At 41.3% G+C, this 22,765-nt stretch overlaps 1 protein-coding gene across 4 annotated transcripts in view; it reads right to left on the bottom strand.

Annotated features, from left to right (window-relative positions):
• TAOK3 (TAO kinase 3) overlaps nt 1-22,765 on the bottom strand; it is a 122,800-nt gene that overhangs the window by 86,741 nt on the left and 13,294 nt on the right. For 3 of the 4 annotated variants that reach the window (XM_035099363.2, XM_035099367.2, XM_060269985.1), the window contains exons 2-3: nt 3,389-3,499; nt 196-407 (exon numbers count right to left, since the gene is read on the bottom strand). In XM_035099363.2, the coding sequence (XP_034955254.1) occupies nt 196-315 (120 nt within the window). In that variant the 5' untranslated portion in view covers nt 316-407; nt 3,389-3,499. Of the gene's footprint in view, nt 1-195; nt 408-3,388; nt 3,500-18,678; nt 20,878-22,765 lie in introns of those variants that run through there. The other variant, XM_035099365.2, reaches the window with a different exon arrangement.

Raw genomic sequence — 22,765 nt, 5'->3', positions numbered from 1 at the left:
TAAAACCTAGAAATAAAACTGTATACATTTTCTTTATTTGCATAATGGATGACATTTTGGGATTGTGGAGAAGGGTATAAATAGCTTTGACTATGAAGAAAAACCCTTTTCCTCAAGTGAAACATGCTTATTGCTATGAAAAGAGATCTTTACTTTGTTTCACAGAGAATAGGATATTAAGCAAAAGCTACTTACAAAGTAAACTGCTCCAAAACTTCCATGTCCAATTTCATGTAAACCCACAAATAGTTCCTGAGGATCATCTTTGTAGAACAAGTCAGCTGCATCTGGGTCTTTTGGCACCCCTTTGCGCATGGTGAAGAGTATTAGGACCTTGTTCCCACCTCCAGTTCCCAGTCAGTTTCTTCCCTCATTGACAATGGAGTCCGTAGGTAACAATTCAGAACCTGGGGGGCGGGGAGGAAATTTGTAGACAACTGAAATCACTGGAAGTATTTAAATTTGTTTAACTCAGGTGCCTTCTCTGCAGATTTGAGAAAGCAACTTTTAAGGACATAATTTCTCCATGTTCCCCAAAGACAAGGATGGGGAACCTGTGGCACTCCACACATTGTTGGACTCCCAACTGCTATCATCCTTGACTATCGGCAGCAATGGCTGTGGCTGATGGGAGTTGGAGTCAAACAATCTCTGGAGAGCCGTAGGTTCCCCATCCCTGGGCAGTTCTGTTTAACTGTTAAACAGATGTTTCTAAGAGCATTCGGTTTGTTTATTTAAATCTGAAATATTTGTATCCTGCTTTCCTGCCTGAAAACAGGCCTTCATGGCAGCTTAATAAAAACAACTCCACCCATACAAAGGTGTTTTTTGGGGTGGGGAAGGCAGCAATGACGGAGACACCCTGTTCCCAACTGTGGCTTTTATAAATGTTCCACAGTGACCACATGGGAAAATAGCCCCCCTCCCCCAAGTTTTGTGTCTGAAATTAGGGCACTTCCTCTTAGGCAGCTGGTTCATGGCTCTATCCAGCAGCAGTGGTGACTGAAAAAGTGGAAGGAATGAGGATATTCAAATGTCCACTCCCCTGGCCTTAAATATTTCTGTTGCTGCTCCAAGTAGTGCTCTTGTGGTTTAAAAAGCATATTTTGTAGAAGATGGGGTTGTTTTATTTCCAAACAAACCTTTTCATGATATAATCCTCTATTAATAATAGTCCAAGTGCCACTCAAACAGCAAGTCCTTAAGACACATGTGCTTAGGGGGGGGGGGGGAGAACCCCACTGCTACTGTGCAGAATCTCTTAAAATGTTAGGGAAGTGTTTTTTTCCTCCTTACAAGTGTATAAGTTAACAAACAAAAAAAGATCAGGGTTGCGGGGAAGAAGGATTGTAATCCTTCCACCTTGGGACACGGAACCAATCAACATTTTAAAAGACTGCAGGATACAAGGATTTTAAAAAAGGCTTAATTAGAGCTGGGCAAAGTGAGATCACACCACTGAACTGGGGCAACTAACCTGGTATAAATCTGATAAGCATTTGAATCAGAAACTCCAGGAAGGATAAGTTTCTAAAGCCAGGTAAACTGGCCAGGCACTTAGGAAAACAAACACACTTTGGGGAAAGTGATGAATATAAGTTGCTGACAAGTGCTCCAAAGCCCCAAAGACAGGGCAAATTATATACATTAAAAAGACAGATAGTGGGTCTGTGGGGCACACAACCCCTCTGTGTCTTCCCCCTGCCCCCTCACTGAGGCTGCCACCACCCCTTTTCTTTATCATGGTCCTACCATCTGGCCATCCTCTACCAAAGGGGTAAGCAGACATCAAGATCTACTGGTACTTCAGCTTTTACTGAAATGGTTTTGCAGTCGGGCCACCAACTAGCTAGGTGCAAAATGGTTGCTGTGAAGCTATGCAAAATGGTGGCTCAGGGAGAAGCGCCTTACCTACAGCACCTCATAAGCTACATACTGGGGATGACCTGAAAATGCACAAATATACACCTGTACTTCTGAAAGCCTAGAAAAGAAGAGAAATGTCTTTTTGTAACAAACAACTGAAAGCCAGAAAGCCTTGCAGAGCCATTGCAAGTCATCTAGCAATTTAGTAACAGTAATAATAAATTATCCACTTTTCACTGTGCGGTTACAGAAAACCAGAACCATCTAGATCCCTCTTCTACCATGTTTTGTTAGGGTGTCTCATGGGATACATGGATGCAGTGTTAAAAGGATGGGGCCTTCATGGCGCTAACATTACCACCCTTTTGGTGCTGGGTTATGTATAATTTATTCCAGCCATTTGAGGAAATGTGAAAGTCATGCTTATTGCTGTTTCTGTTATATATTTTGGAGCTCTGCTGTTTATTGTTAAACTTGATGGTTGTTTTTAACAGTCTACAGTCATACCTTGGGTTACAGCCGCTTCAGGTTGCGTCTTTTTGGGTTGTGCTCCGCGCTGAACCCAGAAGTACCGGAATGGGTTACTTCCGGGTTTCTGCACGTGCGCAGAAACGCTAATTCGCGCTTTGTGCATGCGCAGAAGTGCCGAATTGCCTCCCGCACGGATCATGTTCACAACCCAAGCAGCCACGGTATATGTCGCCGTGAGAACTTTTGTATGAGACAACAAATAATGCTAGCTTGACTGAGATGGGAACCACTACTAAGAACGGCATATGGCAGGTGACTCTTCTAGGGTTGGACTGACGGGAAACTTAACTGAAAAACACTGCTATGTACTTGTACCATTAACTTCATTCTAAACAAGCCTATTGCACAAACAACAGATAAACATCCCCCCCACCGGATTACTGTTGCCACAACCATATTATACTAACAACCATATTATACTAACACAACCATATTATACTATCTTTCCAGAATATCACACTGCTCTCTACCCTGTACTGTATTGTCTATCAGGCGTAAAATAATAATATTTTTTTGTAAAGTACACTTGTTTACAGCTGTACCCATTTAATTACTATTTATTCATTATATTTCTGCACTGCTCCATAGTGAAAATCTAAGCAGCTAATAAAATTAAATAACAAAGAAAATTGAAACAAAGCAAGCAATACAAACCATATTTATTCTGGAAAATCCAGCAGGTTGCTCAGAACCCTTTGATTTCTAGCTGCCAGTTTTGAACAAGAGTTTTGAACATGTATGGAAAATGAGGGCAACCGGGGGGTGGGGATCTAAAGACAATTTATATTATAAAACATTTTGAGCCTAGAAGTTGGATGGATGGCAGTTGTAGGGTCTGTAAAATTTATGATTTTTGGTCACAGATGGTCTCGTTATTTTTAAACATGCAGCATTGTCAGTCTCATCCATTATGGAGCTAGGGGACTGAGGAAGTGTCCAGATCTTAGGGTCTATCACAGAGATAGGTTGCAAAAGAGGCAATTCAGCATACCTGGGTAACTATAGCAATAAGCATACTCTATGGTCCCGGCTCATTTCAGTAGAAACGCTAGGTCTCCTTTTCTGTTGTGTCTCTGGGCTCTATATACTCTTGCCTTCCAACCTGAGGAGTGTGGGAAACAGAAGTACATAATTAAAACAGATAAATACATTCTACAAATGAGCAGTTCCTGGTCTGCAGAGCTGGCTCCCAGACCATTTTTGACCCAATTGCAGCTGGTGCCAATTAACCATTTCCCTGATATTTGCCCTCCCACTCTTTGGGTCTCAACTGACACATCTTCCAGAAAACAAGGCAAAACTTTATCCTCACCTGTCATCAAAACACAAGGCAGCAATTACTTACCTTCCTGTTAACAGTGAAGCAGGAGCCTGGAGGGAGGGGCTGGCCTTCACAGCACTGAAGAATATAGTAACCTCAAGCCTCCAAGCCTACACATATTTTCAACAAAAACTATTTTGCTGGCCTCCATGTGAGAACTATATGTACTGTACTTACATAGATAAAGAACATTAAAAAGGAGCCCTGAAAACAATATTACTGAAAATGGCACTGTTTAGGGAAGCTTTTAATGTTTGGTGGATTTGTGTATTTTAATATTTTGTTGGAAGCTGCCCAGAGTGGCTGGGGGAACCCAGCCAGATGGGCGGGGTATAAATAATAAATTATTATATTATTATTATTTCCCCTTCTAGCTAAAGCCTCTGCATACACCTGCCCACCACTATGTCCCACGTTGAGTCTATAGACAGGGTACAACAATATTAAAATACTTATCAAAACATAAAAATACAGGGAGAAAATGCAACTGAAAGACTAGGGCAGAGTTAAAACAACTTATCGAGATCAAGGCCTAGGCACACAAGTGTGTGTGCTTTTAAAGAATGCTGCAGGGAGGCTCCTCACACGGTCCCTGCCATGGGAGCATATCCACCCAGTGCTTTTCCAACTGCATGGGCTCCCGGTGGAGTACAGGGTCAGATTTAAGGTGCTGGTTTTGACCTTTAAAGCCCTTTACAGCATAGGACCCTCGTACTTACGGGACCGTCTCTCCTGGTATGCCCCATGGAAGAGCTTAAGGTCCATAAACACCACAATACTTTAGAGGTCCTGGGCCCGAAGTAAATCAGATTAGCCTCTACTAGAACCAGGGCCTTCTCAACACTGGCCCCAACCTGGTGGAATGCTCTGTCTCCTGAGACCAGGGCCCTGTGGGACCTGATTTCTTTCCGCAGGGCCTGTAAGACACAGTTGTTCCACCTGGCATTTGGCCTGGAGCCAATCTGATTCCCTCCCCCAATCTCCCTTTCTTTTTCCCTTTTATGAGGCTGCATTTTTAATTTTTAACTTAATTTTGATGTATGTAGTCTTGTTGTTTGAGTTTTATTTTAATCAGTTGTTTTATATTTGGTGTTAGCCGCTCTGAGCCCGGCTTTGGCAGGGGAGGGCGGGGTATAAATAAAAATTATTATTATTATTATGCAGATACTCATCTAAGCTCAGAGGGAAGGAGTTTCCATACTTCCAGCACCACCACAGAAGAGGCCCTCCCTCTACTGGTCACTAACCATAGGCTGCATCACGGACAGGAAGGTCTTATCAGCTGATCATCACAATGATTGAGGAACCTCAGTTCCAGGGGACAAATGCAGCCCTCCAAGTCTTCTCTTTTGGGTCCTCAGGGCTCTGTTATTTAGGTAATTTTGCACAACAGACAAACACTTAAAAATTTATTTGTTGCGGCATTCCTTTACCCAAGGCGTCAACTCCGCTGACATCCAGCAGTGTGACAGATAATAGTTTTGTCTCCAACAATCCCTGGCCAGTTGGACATCAATCCCTGGCTGCTTTGCACATCAGCAGCAGTGAAAATGAGCAGTTATGGATGGACTTGTAAGGTCTAGTAAGTAAACAAGGCTTAATGTAAGTTATGAGCTTCTTTCTTTTGTAAGCTGATCCGAATATTTGTTGAATAAGAGAGGCAGGGTAGAAAATGCTTTTGGGCACTATTTTCTGTCTGGCATGGAGATATAACTGAGGCTATATTTGAGTTAAATTGTCTTTTTCAATGAAAGAAAATAATCACAGATGTGGGTGCTAAGAGAGTGGTTAGCAGGAGACAGGTTGGGGGAGCTAAAGTACCTGCAAGAGACTTTACCTACTTGCAGGGCTTCATATTCCACAATTAACTTGAACCATGCACACATGCAGAGTGTCCTGTTAACAAGCCTTTTTGTCACTGGGAGAAGGTGCCAACTGTGTACTAGTGCAATAAAGGCAAGCGCCTCTTTCACACGGTACTGGTGAATACACAAAATGCCCACTCAGCTGTAACATATGAAAAAGCCCTTCCAGTGACAATTCCAAACTACTGAGAGCCAAATATTTTTCAGCAACAAACTCACTTGCCAGCTTCAGCAAGCTGCTATTCTCTCAGCTTCAATTTTCCACTTGCAAAAGGGGACCACACCTTTCAGGTCAGGGCTGTTCTGAAAATTGCTGAATACACACGAAGCACTTCAAACACTCTAAAATGCTACTTATTATCAGTATCCTTACACTTACTGCTGATTTGCAATTTTTAATTTACTGGCCCATAATAAACCTGAGCATCTGTTTCCATGTAAAGCCTTGCCCCAGCCAAATAATGCTGCTGTTGTTATGTCTATTGAAGGACAATTGTTTGAAGACTGCAAAGCATCTGACAGCATGACTAAGGATGCATCCACAGATGGCAGCTGCCCACACTCCTGGCTCAGCGCTGTAGCACACAACCATAGTGCATTCAGGAAACTCAGAAATGTTCCCTTCAACATAGCCCCTACCCTCCCTAGAAGATGACAGCTATTCATGGATCAGACCAATACTCATCAGCCATTTGAATCAGCAGTGGGATCAGGGCAGGCTGAAGAATAGTACACACTTGCATGGTATGAAAGCAGCATATTCAACCCACCCACAGAAAAGACACTTGCAGAGCATTTTCCTGACTATAAACACCTTGCAAATTGCAGGAGAAACGGCTTTTTCAGTGGCCAAGCCAAAATCGTGGAATACCTGACAAGATGCACTTGGCCCTCTTAAGCTTTTTTGCTGGCTGGTAAAAGTTTTCCTATTATGGCAAGAGACTACCTTGCCAGACAGATTATTCTTATGTCATAAAAGCATTCTCAGATGATAGTCTATCTGCGAAGCCTATATCCATTTTTGGCTGATTTTTTTTTTAAAGGGATTTTTTAAGTTGTGATTGTTGTAAAGCTGCTCTGAGTGACGCAGATGCATTTGAAGGGTGGGATATGATGTTTTTCTCAAGAGAAACATAATTTTGGGGTTGGACAGGTCTCCTGGTAGAAAAATGCAGTACAAAAAAACCAACCCTGTTTCTAGTTATCAGCATCTTCTACTTTAAGATAAGTCCTTAGTTTTGAAGGCTGCAATATTTATCATTTCAATCTGTACCCTTGCTTTTCAGCCTAGCAGTTCTCAAAAGCATTCAATATGATAAAGTATCCCATTTAAAATTAAAACAAAGCCATCAAATTAACCAATTCAAAATCGGCCTGCTGAAATCAGGTTTGAAAGAAGCATTTTCTTGTAGCCAATAGAATAAGTTGTGGGGTATGTAATGCCCAAGACAGTTTATCCAGTTTGAAAATGGACCCACGGGCCCAAAATGGTTGCTGATCACTGCAATATGGCACTTCCCTTGTGTTCTTTCCGGTAACAAATATTCATTGAATCATAAGAGTTGCAAGGGACTCTCAAGGATCATCTAGTCCAACCCCCTGCAATGCATGAATATTCTGATCAGAAGAGCCAATACTTCAAAGGTGATTCAGAGCCTACTTCAAACAAAGCAAGGACATGGCCAATTTGTTAACTAAACGGAAACCTGATTGGTTTATTATCAAGTGGTCCATTCTAAAAAAATCCTGTTCTATCCTCACAGCTAGTGGCAGTAGTTCATTGTGTTGACATGACATGCCTTAGAAGACATATACAGGTGTTGCTTATCACTTATTTTAGTTATAATCCATCTTTTATTTCTGTTTTGTACATTGTTCTAAAAATCTTTTAAAAATAATACTTGAAGGGTAAAAATATGCTTTCTGAATGTGAAATGACAGTGGGAGTTCCTCCTAACTTGGAGGGCAAAAAATCAATAGTGAGCACAAAATTTTGGTTAGCTACTGGGAGCATACCACAGAACACCCAAAACACTACCTTGTTGACACACATTGGAGGGGAAGCTGTCTCCAGAGGGGAATTTGGCCATGAGCAATATTCTTATTGAGAAATCCTTGATAGCCACCTGAGGAACCCCAGTGTTGCCCAGAATGCAGGTTGAGATCCATCCACTACTCAAAGGGAAAGATGAACTCCACCAATCAGAAATATAAATCCTGCAATGAAGTATGTGATGAGGTGGAGGGTATTCCTTCTATTTTTCCCAGAGATTCTCTCTTATCACCCCATGAACATGTAAAGATTTCAAGGCCAAGTTGTATTTAGGAATCATTAATACTGCATCACAAGTTTGCAGTCGTTTTCTCCAGTGCAGCACCTCATCGGAACATGACTCCCACCCTCCAACAAATGATCCTGTTAATATCTGCAAGAGAACATTGGGATCCTTTCCCAAGATATATTTTGCCAATTTACTTCTTATGCACGTATTACTGGAATATCTATGTATTAGTGGAATATCTACAACTGTTAAGTCACTTTGAATTGCAAGCTAAGAGTAAAAAAGAGACTCATAGATGAGTCAAGTGTGAAAGAGTTACACCCAGTAGAAGGTCACTGAAAAACACATTTATTTGGAAAGTTTCTCATATTTCTATCATTGAAGGCAGGGACAGTTAAATGAATGGGAAGGATACCTTGCAAAAAAAGGCAGTTTTTTCAGAAACTGGTTTCTTTTCAAGAAGTCTTAAGGAACTTCTGTACTACATTCAATAGTTACAGTATTAAAACAAGGCCATGACAATCTTATCCATCTATTTCCTTCTCCACAGTGAGTGTATTTTATAGGTACACAATCCAGTCAAACTTAAGAGCCCTTTTGTCCCCTTGTCTCTAATGGAAGGGAGGGGGAAATCAATGGAACTAAATGCTTAACTTTAGTTGGATGGTGCCAAAATATTGTTTGTTGTGGGAAAGGTTGTGCACTGGGGGCCTTAAGGAGTGGTAGACTAGAAATGGATTTCAAATTAAGCCATTTCATACTTTCCCACCCTCCTTTCTGCTGTTATTGGGTTGGATAAAAATGAAATCTGCTTCAGCTACTGGTGGTTGTTGCTACTTAAAGGTAAAGGGACCCCTGACCATTAGGTCCCAGTCGTGGACGACTCTGGGGTTGCGGCACTTATCTCGCTTTATTGGCTGAGGGAGCTGGCGTACAGCTTCCGGGTCATATGGCCAGCATGACTAAGCTGCTTCTGGCAAACCAGAGCAGCGCACGGAAACGCCGTTTACCTTCTCGCCGGACCGGTACCTATTTATCTACTTGCACTTTGATGTGCTTTCGAACTGCTAGGTTGGCAGGAGCAGGGACCGAGCAACAGGAGCTCACCCCATTGCGCGGATTCGAACCGCTAACCTTCTGATTGGCAAGCCCTAGGCTCTGTGGTTTAGACCACAGCACCATCCGCTACTTACGGTAGCAACCATTAAATGGGTAGGTTCCAAGACCATTCTGAAAGTCTAAGTCTTAAAAACAAACCAAGATAGGGTTGGCCTCACTGACACTGGTACAGCAGTTGAGAGCATGATGAGAATCAGCTCTAGCTGAAACTTATAATGCCAGCCTACCTTATTTGAATAACCAAACAAAGAAACTATCAATGTTAGCCTGTGTCGACCTCTGTTTGCTTTACTTCCTTAGACCAAAGACTGCGGCTAATGAAACAAAAGCTATCATACAGAGCATGCAGGGAAAAATAACGCCCATTTTGAAAAGAAAACAACTTTAAACCTCTGCCAAATTCAGGTGACATTGTCATAATATTGTAACACTTCAATGTCAGCCAATTTCCCTCTCCCCTATTTCTCTGTTTTCTCCATGTAGCCTGATGAAGGGTTCTGGAGGACTTGAAAGCTTACACACTATTTTGGTCTTTTAAAAAAGAAAAGAAAGAAAGTTATTGCTCTAATGTGGCTATTGCATTTGTTGTTGTTGTTGTTGTTGTTGTTGTTGTTGTGGACCAACATGGCAACCTTTGCTTTTTGAGCTTCTTTTGTGTGTTTGTAATAAGCAAGCACTCAAAGTATGAATTAAAATAAACCATTGAGATAGAAATCCATAAAAAGTAAAATATCTAGGGATTTGGTTAAAAACAAGAAATATAAATGTGTATAAAGATAATTATGAAAAAGTATGGTGTGAGATAAAAAGGAATTTAGAAATATAGAGTAGAATGAACCTTTCTCTATTAGGAAGAATTGTGGCAATAAAAATGAATGTGCTGCCGAAAATGCTCTTTCTTTTTCAGACAGTCACAGTAATGGTTAAGGATGATTGCCTCAAAAGATGGCAAAATGATATTTCCAAATTTGTCGGGGGGGGGGGGAGGCCAAGGATTAAACATAAGATACTTACAGATACAAAAGAAAGAGGAGGCTTCACCCTCCCAGACCTTAAAATTATATTATGAGGCTGCATGTTTGGTTTCGATTAGAGACTGGATAAAACTGGAAAAGGAAGAAGCATTAGATTTGGAAAGATATGACAATAGATATGGATGGCATGCATACCTATGGTATGGGAAAGGGAGAGTACATAGATGATTTTATAACCATATAATTAGGAAATCATTAATGAGAGTTTGGGAAAGGTATACAGTGGAACCTCAGTTTACGACTACCTCCGTTTACAAATGCTTCGATGAGCGAACACTGTGGACCCAGAAGTGTTTACATCAGGGTTCCGCAGCGTCGAATGCGCAGAAGCGATCTGCGCAGCGCACACAGAAACACTCTATCGGCGCTTCGCGCACGCACAAAAGCGTGCCTTCAGCGAGCAAACGCCTCAACAAGTGAAAGCCTCCACCGAACGGATTGCAGCCGCAAACCGAGGTACCATTGTAATGATTTAATAGAACAAAAAAACACCTTGGTGGTTATCACCAATAGAAGCTTCGTTACTCAAACTGCTTGGCAAAAAGGGAAAGTGGCTTACATATAGAGATCTATTGGAAGACCAAGAAGGAAAATGGAAATTAAAAGACTATGAAGAAATTAAAGAACATTTTCAGAGATGGCTGCATTACAGTTAAATGAGATGTTCAAGGAGGATTTTAAAAAAGCGTTTAACTATACAATCTCCAGATTATACCGGTAGAAGTGGTGAAACTATTGAAGAAAGCATACAATATTCTGCTAGAATGTGAAACGAAAGACAAAGAGGTCAAATCAGTCATGATTAAATGGGCGCAAGATATAGGACACAACATACAATTTGAGGATTGGGAAAAAATTGTGGAAGGTGAATTTGAAATTTGAAACTGGTTGTTCTCTTTTGAAGGAAAACTACATGAAAATGACATATAGATGGTATATTACACCAGTTAAAATGGCAAAAATGTATAAAACCGGATCAAACATATGTTGGAAATGTAAACAAAAAGAAGGTTCTTTATATCCTATGTGGTGGGAATGTAGAGAAGTTAAAAAATTCTGGGAGACGATATATAATGAATTGAAAAAGATGTTTAAAATGACATTTGTAAAACAACAACAACAATCAGAAGCATTTTTGTTAGGGATTCTAGGACAAGACCTGCCAAGGAAAATAAAAAACTTATTTATGTATGCTACAACAGTGGCAACAGTCTTGTTAGCACAAAGATGGAAGAATGAGGAAATCCCAACGACAGAACAAAGACAAGAAAAACTTATGAGTTATGCGGAGTTGGCAAAGATGGCATGCAAACTATGTGAGAAGGACAACCTTGACTTCAAAGAAGGATGGGAACTTTTTACAAACTATTTAAAAAGACAACAAAAGGATTTTGACTCCTTGGCAGGTTTTGAACAAATATCCACAATTCATTAGTAGAACATATGATAGATAAGGTAATGATATGTACAATTTTATAACTCGCACAAAACAATATGTACAAACAAAGAGAGGGGAGCTGAAGGAAATCCTTAGAGGGTGGGAGAGGGAGGGATGGGAGGGGGAAAAGGGGAGAAATTGTAATTGGCTATGTGATTGGTAATTTGTATTGTTTAAAGAAAGTTTTCTTCAATAAAAATATTTAAAAATAAACCAAATGCTAAAATGTGTCTAAACACCTATACTATTTACAAAAATAAATTAAATATTACAAAAGGGCATTTTCAAGTTATACTGAGAAGTTTCTGCCCCATTTTTAAAAAGGACACTGTCATTGCCTATAATGAAGATTTAGCTCAAGTTAAGATCATATATAAATAGTCCCATTACAATGAAACTATCGGTAGCAGGTTCTAAAGCAACACTGGGTTACTTCTAATATTTTCAAATCAGGCATCACTTTCTTTCTGACAAGAGGTGCAAGTACAGGCCCAAACTTTATGGGGGGGGGACCTCCAGCCACATCTGTGGCACCTTCCATAATTACTTACATTGGAAATATCAGGAAAGCATTAATTTTTGTGTACATGCTTTTTGGCAGCTGGAAACAAAGATCATCAGTCCCATGTGATGAGCTAACTCTTCACGCTCCACAGGACAGTTGGGAAACATTTCCTTATCGTTGTACTATTCCAGGCCTACATATTTTACACACAAATAAACAGGTTAATTTAATATCTAATGTATCAATTAGTGCATGGAGTTGTGTTCTGAATACAGGTAAGCTTTCCTGGCTTTCCCAAACCCACAGTGAATGCCCACATAGATTAGTCACACTTCTAAGTGCTCACTGGGGTATATGACCAGCACAGAGGGTCGGAACACCATATTTACTTTATCATCTTTCCTATGACTCATCGTTGCCATGCCTCACTTCACGAAATAGAAGACAAGCAGGGAGAGGAAAGCGAAATCCTAAGAGTAGGAGACTAGCTAAGGCAATCCCCTAATGTTCCATGGCAAACCAAAAAAAGGGGTCAGAATGCCAGCCCAGCCCTATTTCTTTAATGGGGAAAGTGTGTACCAGGGCACAGACAAGAGCAGCACTACTTCTGAAACCTCATTCCCTATCCCCACTGGGGATTTTAAACAGAATGCTAAATGGCATATATACACAAGCAGAGAAGAATGTGGAGCTGGAAAGTAAATTATTGTTAACAGGCAATTTATTCATTCTTCTTCTCCCAGAGCCTGCATTCTCTGGCTGAGCCTTAAGGGTGTGGTGGTTATGCAGTATTATCGGCACAAAGTGGAGAGTTCTCCGTTATGATCCTTTCCATTATCATTTTGGATAGTTTGTTTGGGGGGGGGGGACTTATGGCATCAACAATACAATTAGCACACAACTGTGGATCCTTGCTTTTAATGTGAATTAATTGGGGGTGGGGGTAGGAAGAGAGAACGGGCAGATACAGCAACCAAATGAGCAAAACAAGGTAGAAAAACTAAGCCTCACTTTAAGTTACATAAACGTAAGTTACTAGGATACATTTTAAAAAAAAAAAAAAAAGCCTCATCCCCTACCCACCCAATGGATCAATGTGCTCTGCAGCAGAGGGCACTCTGCAGATACCATTTATTTATATTTATTTATGTGTCATTTTTAAAAGACATCAAAGCAGTTTACAGCAATAAAAACCAGAAAACAGATGATATTGGTGACCAAACTGGGATAAAAGGGTTACGGCAATCCCTGAACCCTAGAACTAAATTAATACAATAGCCTTCAACCTGGCTTGGTAGTACGTAAGTGAACGCCAGTGCAACTGTTTTAACAATGACGCCGCATGTCCTCAGCCAGAAGCTTCCAACAGCAGCCTGGCCGCTGCATTCTGCACCACCTGGAGCTTCCAAACCAGACTCCAGAGAAGTCCCACATACAGCGCACTACAGTAATCCAGCCTTGAGGTCAGCAATGCATTGGCTGAGGTACTGATTCCATCTTCAGTTAAATATAATACTATATAGGCCTTGGGTGGCTAACCTGGCCTCTAAGGTCATGCACATCTTTTAGTGGGGTGGGTGCTATTATGCTGTCGGCTGAGCATTTTAGGTATTTTGCATCATACACTGTTTTAAACTGTCTGGTTCTGATTGTTTTATCTGTTATCTTGCAAGTCTCTCTGGGATATTTCGTTTAGGTAAAAAGGGACTAATGGAAACACCACCACCACCTGTCTTGTTGTAAAAATGATATTGTATTAATGCTGAAAAATCTATAAAATGCCTTATGACCAGGCCAAGACATTTTCCTGCCTCAGTCAAAGGGCAACAGGGTGCCTCCTGTACAATGAACAGAAAGCTGACTGGCAGTTGAATCCTACTTCAACACTGGTAACAGGGCTGCATCCTTCACTACAGCCAAGGATAGCAGGATAGCTTTGGGGGTATGGGGCAGGCCATGTGGGACACACAGCTCTGTCCCTCAACATTCACCTCCTCTCTCTGCCCGCCCGCCCCCAGCATTTGTAGCCTCCTCAGATAACCAGCTTACTCTTACTAATGCCAATGCACCTTGTTTTCTGGTCCTATACATCACATAAGAACATAAGAAGAGCCTGCTGGATCAGGTCAATGGCCCAGAAGCCCCAATGGGAAGTCTACAAGGAAGTTTGAGCACAAGAGCACTTGCCCCTCCTGTTGTTTCTAGCAACTGGTATTCAGAAGCATTGCTGCCTCTAACTGTGGAGGCAGAGCAGAGCCATCACCCCAATTAGAGGTACAGTGGTGCCTCGCTAGACGAATTTAATTCGTTCCACGGGTCTTTTCTTATAACGAAAAATTCGTCTAGGGAATCCCATAGGAAGGCATTGGTGTTTTTTTTTGTTTTTTGTTTGCCTATAGGAACGCATTAATTGAATTTCAATGCATTCCTATGGGAAACCACGATTCGCTAGACGAATTTTTCGTAAAACGAATTCGTCTAGCGAGGCAACCTCCGCTCGAAAAATCCTTTCGTTAAGCGGAAATTTCGTTAAGCAGGGCATTCGTTAAGCAAGGCACCACTGTATCTGGATGCACCATGAATCATTTTGCTCATTTCATCAAAGCTTTTATCCTTCCCCCTAAATTCACACAAGCAGGTACACACACATTTACTTAGAATTTTGCTTTAGGTAGGAATCACAATTGACAAATAAGCTGCAATTTTAGAGAATGTAAGTGAGAACCAGTATTCGTTTGAGATTTCAGGGCAATCTTTTAATATCCAGAGTCTTGATGTTGTATTTTTAAAGGCTGCTAGCATTTTGCATATTTAAAGTCCAATAGCAAGAGGAAAGATAAACTACTAAGATGGACAGCAAAACCAGATCTTAATGTATTGTTCTTCCATGGACCGTAGCTTAAAAATCCAGTTTGGAGTCCAGAAGTGGATAACTTTCTGATCAAGTGTCCATTAAATAATTGGTGATAAGGAAAAAGTGACTAAAGAACCAACCTTTAAATATACTATATAACTTCAAAATAATGTTGAATTTTTCACCCCTGCCCCATAGGCTAAGCTGCTAACAGTATTTTAATATAGCATTCCAGTATCTTCATATATAGATTTGGTCAAGCAAGCACAAAAGGATGTGGTATAATAAAGCATATGATGAATGCTGTATTGAGAAGGATAAAATACACACAGCTGAGTGTGGGTTAAAAGTGTGTGCATTTGTTATGTATGAGGCATCCAATTAAATCCCTAGTGCTGCAGTACGGGGCATCTCCACGCCACAGAATTTGGTTCAAAAGGCATGCCCTATTTCCCAAGGCCCTCTGGGAATTGAAGTTCTCTAGGGTATGGTCTCTGAAGTAGAACGCTCTGCAGTATTTCAAACTACAACTCCCATGATTCTTTAGAAGCAGCATGGCTGTTAGTTAAGAAACCGATTATATTTTTAACACAAATATTCCCCGAAATTTCAAGACAGGAGTGCTGAAAAACCTGTCTGCAGCCATCCATCTCTGGGAAACAAAACCAATATACGTGTGACGAAGAAGGAGGAAACACTAGGAAGCATTACAGAAAATTGTGAGGAAGAACAAAAACTGACAGCTGGGAGAATTGAGAGCACAGTGCTAGGAATTTCTTCTTGACAAATGTAATATAGTGCATACATAGGGAGAATTAATGAAAGCTACTCATGCACACTGCTGAACTTTACAATTCACTATAACCGCTGAGGAAAAAGACCCGAGGTTAGTGCAGACAGCTCTCTGGAAGCATCTGCTTGGAAAAACAGCCCGTCACAGAGCAAATAAAGCATTCGGCCTCTAAGGGTAATACAGTACTAGATTCCATGATGCCCTTGACCATAACAGCATAAATGGAGCCAGCTGAGTAGTACTTTATCCTAGGCCACTCTTCACCAACCTAGTGCCCTCCAGATGCTTAGTTGTTTTAAATAATCCAACATTTGCCCCTACCCACCCCACCACCTCAGAAAACAGGATGGACAGGTGCACGAACATCTTGCCACAAAACAAGCCTATGTCTTTTAGAAAGCAACTGCAGAAAATCAAGTTCTTAGGAATACTGACCACTATGAAAGATTTAGTGAAACCCAGTTTGGACATGCTTTTGCAAATTACCGCCACAAATATGAGCAGATGGCAGGCCCTGAAGCCATCATTACAGGGCTCGGCAAAATGAATGCACTTTTGCGCCCCATGTGTTTTATGAGATCTCTTAATTACCTACTGCTTATTTTTGCAGGCTCTTGAGAAGATTCCTATGGAGACTAAAACCAGTGCACACCCTTTGCCAACTTACATTTGTCCATCCAGAAAGTTAATTTTATTTCCCTAACCTTCATGTCTATCATTCTGATCCACCCTCCTTTATTTATGTTAATCCTAAAGCATCATCATTAATATTCCCAAATGGGTTTATTTGAATCTATATTGGTGGATCCATTGGAGAGTGACAAAGCACAAGCTCTGCATGAAAAAGGTTACAGGTTAAATCCCTGGCATCTCCAGGAAGGGCTGGAAAACTCTCTGGTCTGAAAATCATGAGAGATGCTGGCAGTGATTATAGGCAATACTGAGCTAGATGGACCAATGGTTTTACAGTATATCCCCTTTGAGTCCTTGGAATTTTGACCACCACATCCTGTATGTTTCTATACATGCCAACTCCATTGACAGACTATGAAATGGCTTGGATCTTTCACCAACAATTCTACCCTGAAATCCACTGGAAAGATCTTTGTACACAAATCATGGGATGAATGCTGAGATTGACAACCTTGCTGGACCCGTAGATGTTCCCCTACTTTCATAAGCCGAGGGGCAGTGCTGTATTTTTAAGTGAGATATAAGTGGCCACACTTATAATGCAGCAGCTTTGGGTTCAGGTACCCTCTCAGTCTCAGCCTGCTCTGCCATGGGTAACATTACTGAAGGGACTAAAACATTTCCTCATTCCACTGTTGCGTAAGTCACTTCGGAAGCCTTTTGGCTAAAGAGTGGGATAAAAATGGTTCAAATAAAAATCTTATATATTTACTAATTATTTTAAAGAAAGAGAGAAAAATATGTATGCATGAAGCACAGAGGGATTTTGAGATCCCTGGTAACAGGAAAAGGGGGGAAACCAGCAGTTCTCTTCAGTGGAAGTTTTGCTTCAAAGCAATTGAATCACCACCATAAGACATGCTCTGTTTACTATAGCATAATGGTTTTCCTAAAGAGTCACATATAACAATCCTATCTCAGATCCATATGACTGGCACTGCAGGATCTCTGAAGGTATATTCTCTCTCTCTCTCTCTCTCTCTCTCTCTCTCTCTCTCTCTCTCTCTCTCTCTCTCTCTCTCTCACACACACACACACACACACACACACACACACACACACTTTGGCCCTGATCAAATGTTGCCCCATTCTGGACATTAGAAGTACCAACTCAAACCTTGCTGCCATTTAGCTTATCCAGACCCATTTTAGGATACTTCTAGGAAAAAGTCAATGTGTCCTAGCTTGGAACTACTTTGCTAGCAGTCAAGAGCAATGTCTTCCCAAAATTTGCCTGAACACTATGGTTATACAAATTGTTACTAAACACTAGCAAACTTATTTATAAGAGTTACGTTTGCTGTATTGTTAATATCTAGAAGGAGAAAGTGATTATACTGCAATTTTTTGAAGACTACAGAAACTTTCCAAGATTCATTTTGCAAAATTGAAGTGTTCCAACTCCCAGAGAAAGACAGCAGAGATTCTCTGGGCCAGTAAAAAGAAACAGACACAGTATGGGAGTGCATGGATCCTGCAAATACAGAGCATGCCCTGTGAGCATGGCAACAGGAAGCTCTGGATACACATCTTGCAGAAATGAAAGAAGCAGTATCTTCTCCCCTCTGTGTGGCACACAAAAGCCACACATAGCTTTAGCAACTGGGAGGGATGTTTGGAACACAGTTTTGTTCACATATTGCAACTAAACACGCATGAGACCGCAACAGCTCTGCTGATCAAGGGCCAATATAGTCTGGCATCCTGTTGCCAACGGTGGCCAGCCAGATACCTCCAGGAAGTCCACAAGCCCTCTCCCACTGTTGGACTGTGGCATCTGATCTTTAAAGACATATCTGTCCAGAGATATAACACCCAAATAGTGGATCAACACAACTCAAGTATTTGCACTCGTATTAAGTCCAGAAAAGAACCAATACAAGGTATGAAAAATGGGTTATGCAATAAATTGGAACATCTGGAGAAATTTAGTTTGTTAGCAAGATTTGTCCTAAAATAAAAAGCTGCAAATACAATATTTAGGCGAGAGAGGCAGGCAGCAGTGCTGCCTCCTTGAAAAGTATAACCTTTGAGCAGCCCAAATGCTTTCAAAGCATGTCTTTTCAAAATCATGGGGGCTAGAAACTTGGCTAATTTTTTTAAGAAAACAAACCTGAGCACCACTAAAACCATATTCCTTGATACAATTCAGATCCTGTAAGCCCCAAAAGAAAGTGGCCCAATTTTGTATTTCCTTGCTATAAAACAGAGCAGGTATGTGTCAAAACTGGAAGAAAGACAAAATAGGGGGTGACTGCAGGAACTGAGTCGTTCCTATGCAGGAAGTAACAGTAGCTATACTTGCATCACATTTATTTACCATACAGCAAAGATACACATCATAAGCAATATCTCAGTCATTGCACGAGAGACTTACCTGTTCTCAGAGGGAGAATTCATTGAACAACACCCCCCTCAAAAAAATTGTAAAGTAACACAGGAAGTCCACATCATTCTCATTCTGCAGAAGAATGTAAAGCCCTCACTCCTGCCCAGCCATCTCTAAGTAATCGCTCTGCTTTACAAGATCTGAGTGGCACAAAGAGAACCAGCAAGGGGGAGGGAAAAAACCAGCCACCCCCATGCACTCCAAGCATCTGCAACCACAAAGACTCATGCTTGCAATGAGATAACTCCAGATGCTAAAAATAACCAGCCGGCTGCAATTCCCACTGTATGTAGCTGGGCAGAAACACTTCATTTCCCCCAAGTATGCTTCATCCTATAACGCAACATTAAAAAGCCAAACTTAGGCCTTTGTGGCATGTTTGCCCTATGTGGTAAACTCTCTTGTAAAACGAGAAAAAGCTATGGAACTTTTGAAAGAGTAAACCTAAACCCAAATTGATCTTTAGATTTCATTTATCAGACTCTTTGATGTAAAAGAAATGAACAGATTAGATTATGGACTTCTGAGTCAACCAGAAGGTTGGTGGTTTGAGTCCACCCATGGATGCTTGTGGGCAGGATTCCTGCATTGCAGGCGTTTGAACTCAATGATCCTTTGGGTCTCTTTCAACCCTACAATTCTAGGACTGCCTCGATGTCAGCTTCCCTGTTCCCTCTTTGCACCTTTCAGCCATCACCATGGCTGAGCAAGGATTCAAACTCAGTTCTATTCCAACACACAACACTTTAACCGCTATACTGGTGAGACCCCAGAGGACATCTGCAAAGGGAGAGAACCAATGGGCAATAGCACCCCCAAACAAATGTGAACCACTCTGAATGACACATCCACAGCATTGGGAGGCTGTTGCCTTTGAGATGCCCTGGCATCAGATCAGCCTGATGCTTTTCTTTTTGCATGAAGGTCACATCCACATGATACATGGATTCCCCCAAAGAATCTTGGAAGCTGGGGTTCACCCCTCACAAACCTACCATTTCCAGAACACTTAACAAACTACAGTACTCAGGATTCTTCGGGGAAAGCAGTGTGTGTTAAATGTATGGAGTAGATGTGACCCAAGTCTCCTTTTGCGCACCAATCTTTGCCAACAAATATGCAAAATAACTGGGGTGTGTGTGTGTGTATCTGATAAAATGAGCTCTTTGGCTACCACAAGTGAGACTGCCTTTCACCAACACAAGAAAAGGGTCAAAAAGTATGCTGGGGAATCTCATAGCAAGCAGTTTCCTAGCAGCGTGAGTGTGCCACCTGGGTAGCTTATTTTGGTATGCAGGGGCATATAAAGTTCTTTTTATAGCTCAGATTTGCTCATGCAGCTCTGAAGAACCGGGAACAAGAAACCAACTAGGTAAGTGTAGTGAAGAAGGTAATGGGTATGCCTGTGTGAATGTTGAGAAAGGAGTACTTTTGAAATATACTTCATGGACACCAGGCCAAGGTTCAGTCTTTATTGCCCTTTAGACTAAGGTTACCAGATTTTTTTCAATGAGTTTGGGGACCATGGATTTTGTATGGGGACTGATTTGTAAATCTGGGGACTGTCCCCGGAAAACGGGGACATCTGGTAACCTTACTTTAGACAAGCCCTGGCAAAGAAACCACCTGCAGAGGTGAGAACAATTTGCTGGAAGTGCTTAGACCAGGCATCCCCAAACTTCAGCCCTCCAGATGTTTTGGACTACAATTCCCATCTACCCCGACCACTGGCCCTGTTAGCTAGGGATCATGGGAGTTGTAGGCCAAAACATCTGGAGGGCCACAGTTTGGGGATGCCTGGCTTAGAGACTAGAGAAAGGGGGATTCATAAAGGACAGAGGAGGCCCTTATGCTATTGGAGTTTGCAGCATCTTTGCAATCCATTTTTCGCATATTTGAAGGCGTATGTTTTTGTATTTTTTTTTAGACCATCCACATCCATCCCTAGTATGCGAGAAGCAGAATTTGTGCCTTTTAGGAACTACTTTTAGGAATTTGTGCCTTTTAGGAACTACATGTGAAAAGGATCTAGGAGTCTTGGTAGACCACAAACTTGACATGAGTCAGCAGTGTGATGCAGCAGCTAAAAAAGCCAATGCAATTCTGGGCTGCATCAATAGGAGTATAGCATCTAGATCAAGGGAAGTAATAGTACCACTGTATTCTGCTCTGGTCAGACCTCACCTGGAGTACTGTGTCCAGTTCTGGGCACCACAGTTCAAGAAGGATACTGATAAGCTGGAACGTGTCCAGAAGAGGGCAACCAAAATGGTCAAAGGCCTGGAAACGATGCCTTATGAGGAACGGCTTAGGGAGCTGGGTATGTTTAGCCTGGAGAAGAGAAGGTTAAGGGGTGATATGATAACCATGTTCAAATATATAAAAGGATGTCATATAGAGGAGGGAGAAAGGTTGTTTTCTGCTGCTCCAGAGAAGCGGACACGGAGCAACGGATTCAAACTACAAGAAAGAAAATTCCACCTAAACATTAGGAAGAACTTCCTGACAGTAAGAGCTGTTCGGCAGTGGAATTTGCTGCCAAGGAGTGTGGTGGAGTCTCCTTCTTTGGAGGTCTTTAAGCAGAGGCTTGACAGCCATCTGTCAGGAATGCTTTGATGGTGTTTCCTGCTTGGCAGGGGGTTGGACTGGATGGCCCTTGTGGTCTCTTCCAACTCTATGATTCTATGATTCTATGATTCTACTGTACAGTATATATTTTCAGCTCTTAGATTATACAATATACATCTGCCTTCCCTAACCTGGTGCCTTCTAGATGTTGTTGGACTAAAACTCCCACCACTATTGATCATGCAGGCCAGGGCTGATGGGAAGCTGTAGTCTCTACAACATCTGGAGGGCACTAGTTCCAGAGGCTTAAAGATAAAAATGTCACTCCTCTCTCTATATTTGCCAAAGTCTGTGTACAGAAAGAAACCACCTTACAAATGAATACACTTGAAACAGTCAATAGTCACCCTGTCCTGGAAGCAAGGCTTGAAAACAAAGTATGTCCCATCATGTGGTTCAAAAAAATTATTACAGAATCATAAATAACCAATTCAGCTAAAATGTATCATGACAATTATTCAAATAATCAAATAACTAAAACTTCAAAGAATAATAAAATTCAGAAGACTAGGAACAAGCAAGCAACACTGAATAAAACTGCAGCCTAAAGCTGTTTTCTAAACCATCCTGCCTCGTCTTAATACACAAATGTAAGCTAGCTAGCTAGCAAAAAAAAGTGTGCAGTATTTTGTGTACTTATTTGCAAGAGGGTAATTAATGCTGTGACCAAGTTGACCTAATATCTAAGCTTACGAGAACAAAGAAGAATGCTTTCAGTGTTTTATTGAATGGCCTTTGAAACAAACATTCAGAGTTCTTCTGCAGCTCCTATTCATTTCAATGCAGCTGTAGATACCATAAGATGCGGTAGATGTGATTGTGCCGCATTACAGGTCAGTTCGAAGGCAACTACTCTATTACCAACTTAAGAATGGAAAGCGAAACATAGTGGACCAGAAAAGAGGTTTAAAGATGCTCTCAAGGCAAATCTAAAAAAAAATGTAGTACTGTATTGGCACTGATAACTGGGAAACACTGGCCTGTGAGTGCGCCAATTGGAGAATGGCATTTTCCAAAGGTGTCATAGACTTTGAAGCACAGACTCAGGGTGAAAAGAAGAAATTAGCTAAGAGGAAGGTACGTTTGGTAAATCCTCACCGTGATCAACTCCTACCTGGAAACCTATGTCCCCACTGTGGAAGGAACTGTGGATACAGAATTGGCCTCCACAATCACTAACGGACTGACTGTTAAGACTGTTTTCATGGAAGACAATCTTACTCGGCTATGAGTGATCGCCAAAGGAGGAGGAGGAGGTAAAAACTTCCCAGTATATGCGATTGTGCAGCATTACGGGTCAGTTCTGTGCATCCCCCACTGCTTCCCACAAAAAAAACCACTACCTAAGTAAGCCACCTCAAATTGCCTTGAGGTAGATCACCTCTGATAAATGAATAATCCATTCAGAACAGTTGGGAAATAAATTTTAGCCAAGAATACAGGGGAA

This window comes from Zootoca vivipara, chromosome 17 (genome assembly GCF_963506605.1).
Source record: "Zootoca vivipara chromosome 17, rZooViv1.1, whole genome shotgun sequence".
Taxonomy (NCBI): domain Eukaryota; kingdom Metazoa; phylum Chordata; class Lepidosauria; order Squamata; family Lacertidae; genus Zootoca; species Zootoca vivipara.
Note: the sequence above shows the minus strand (reverse complement) of the source record. Positions and strands in the feature narration are given on the sequence as shown.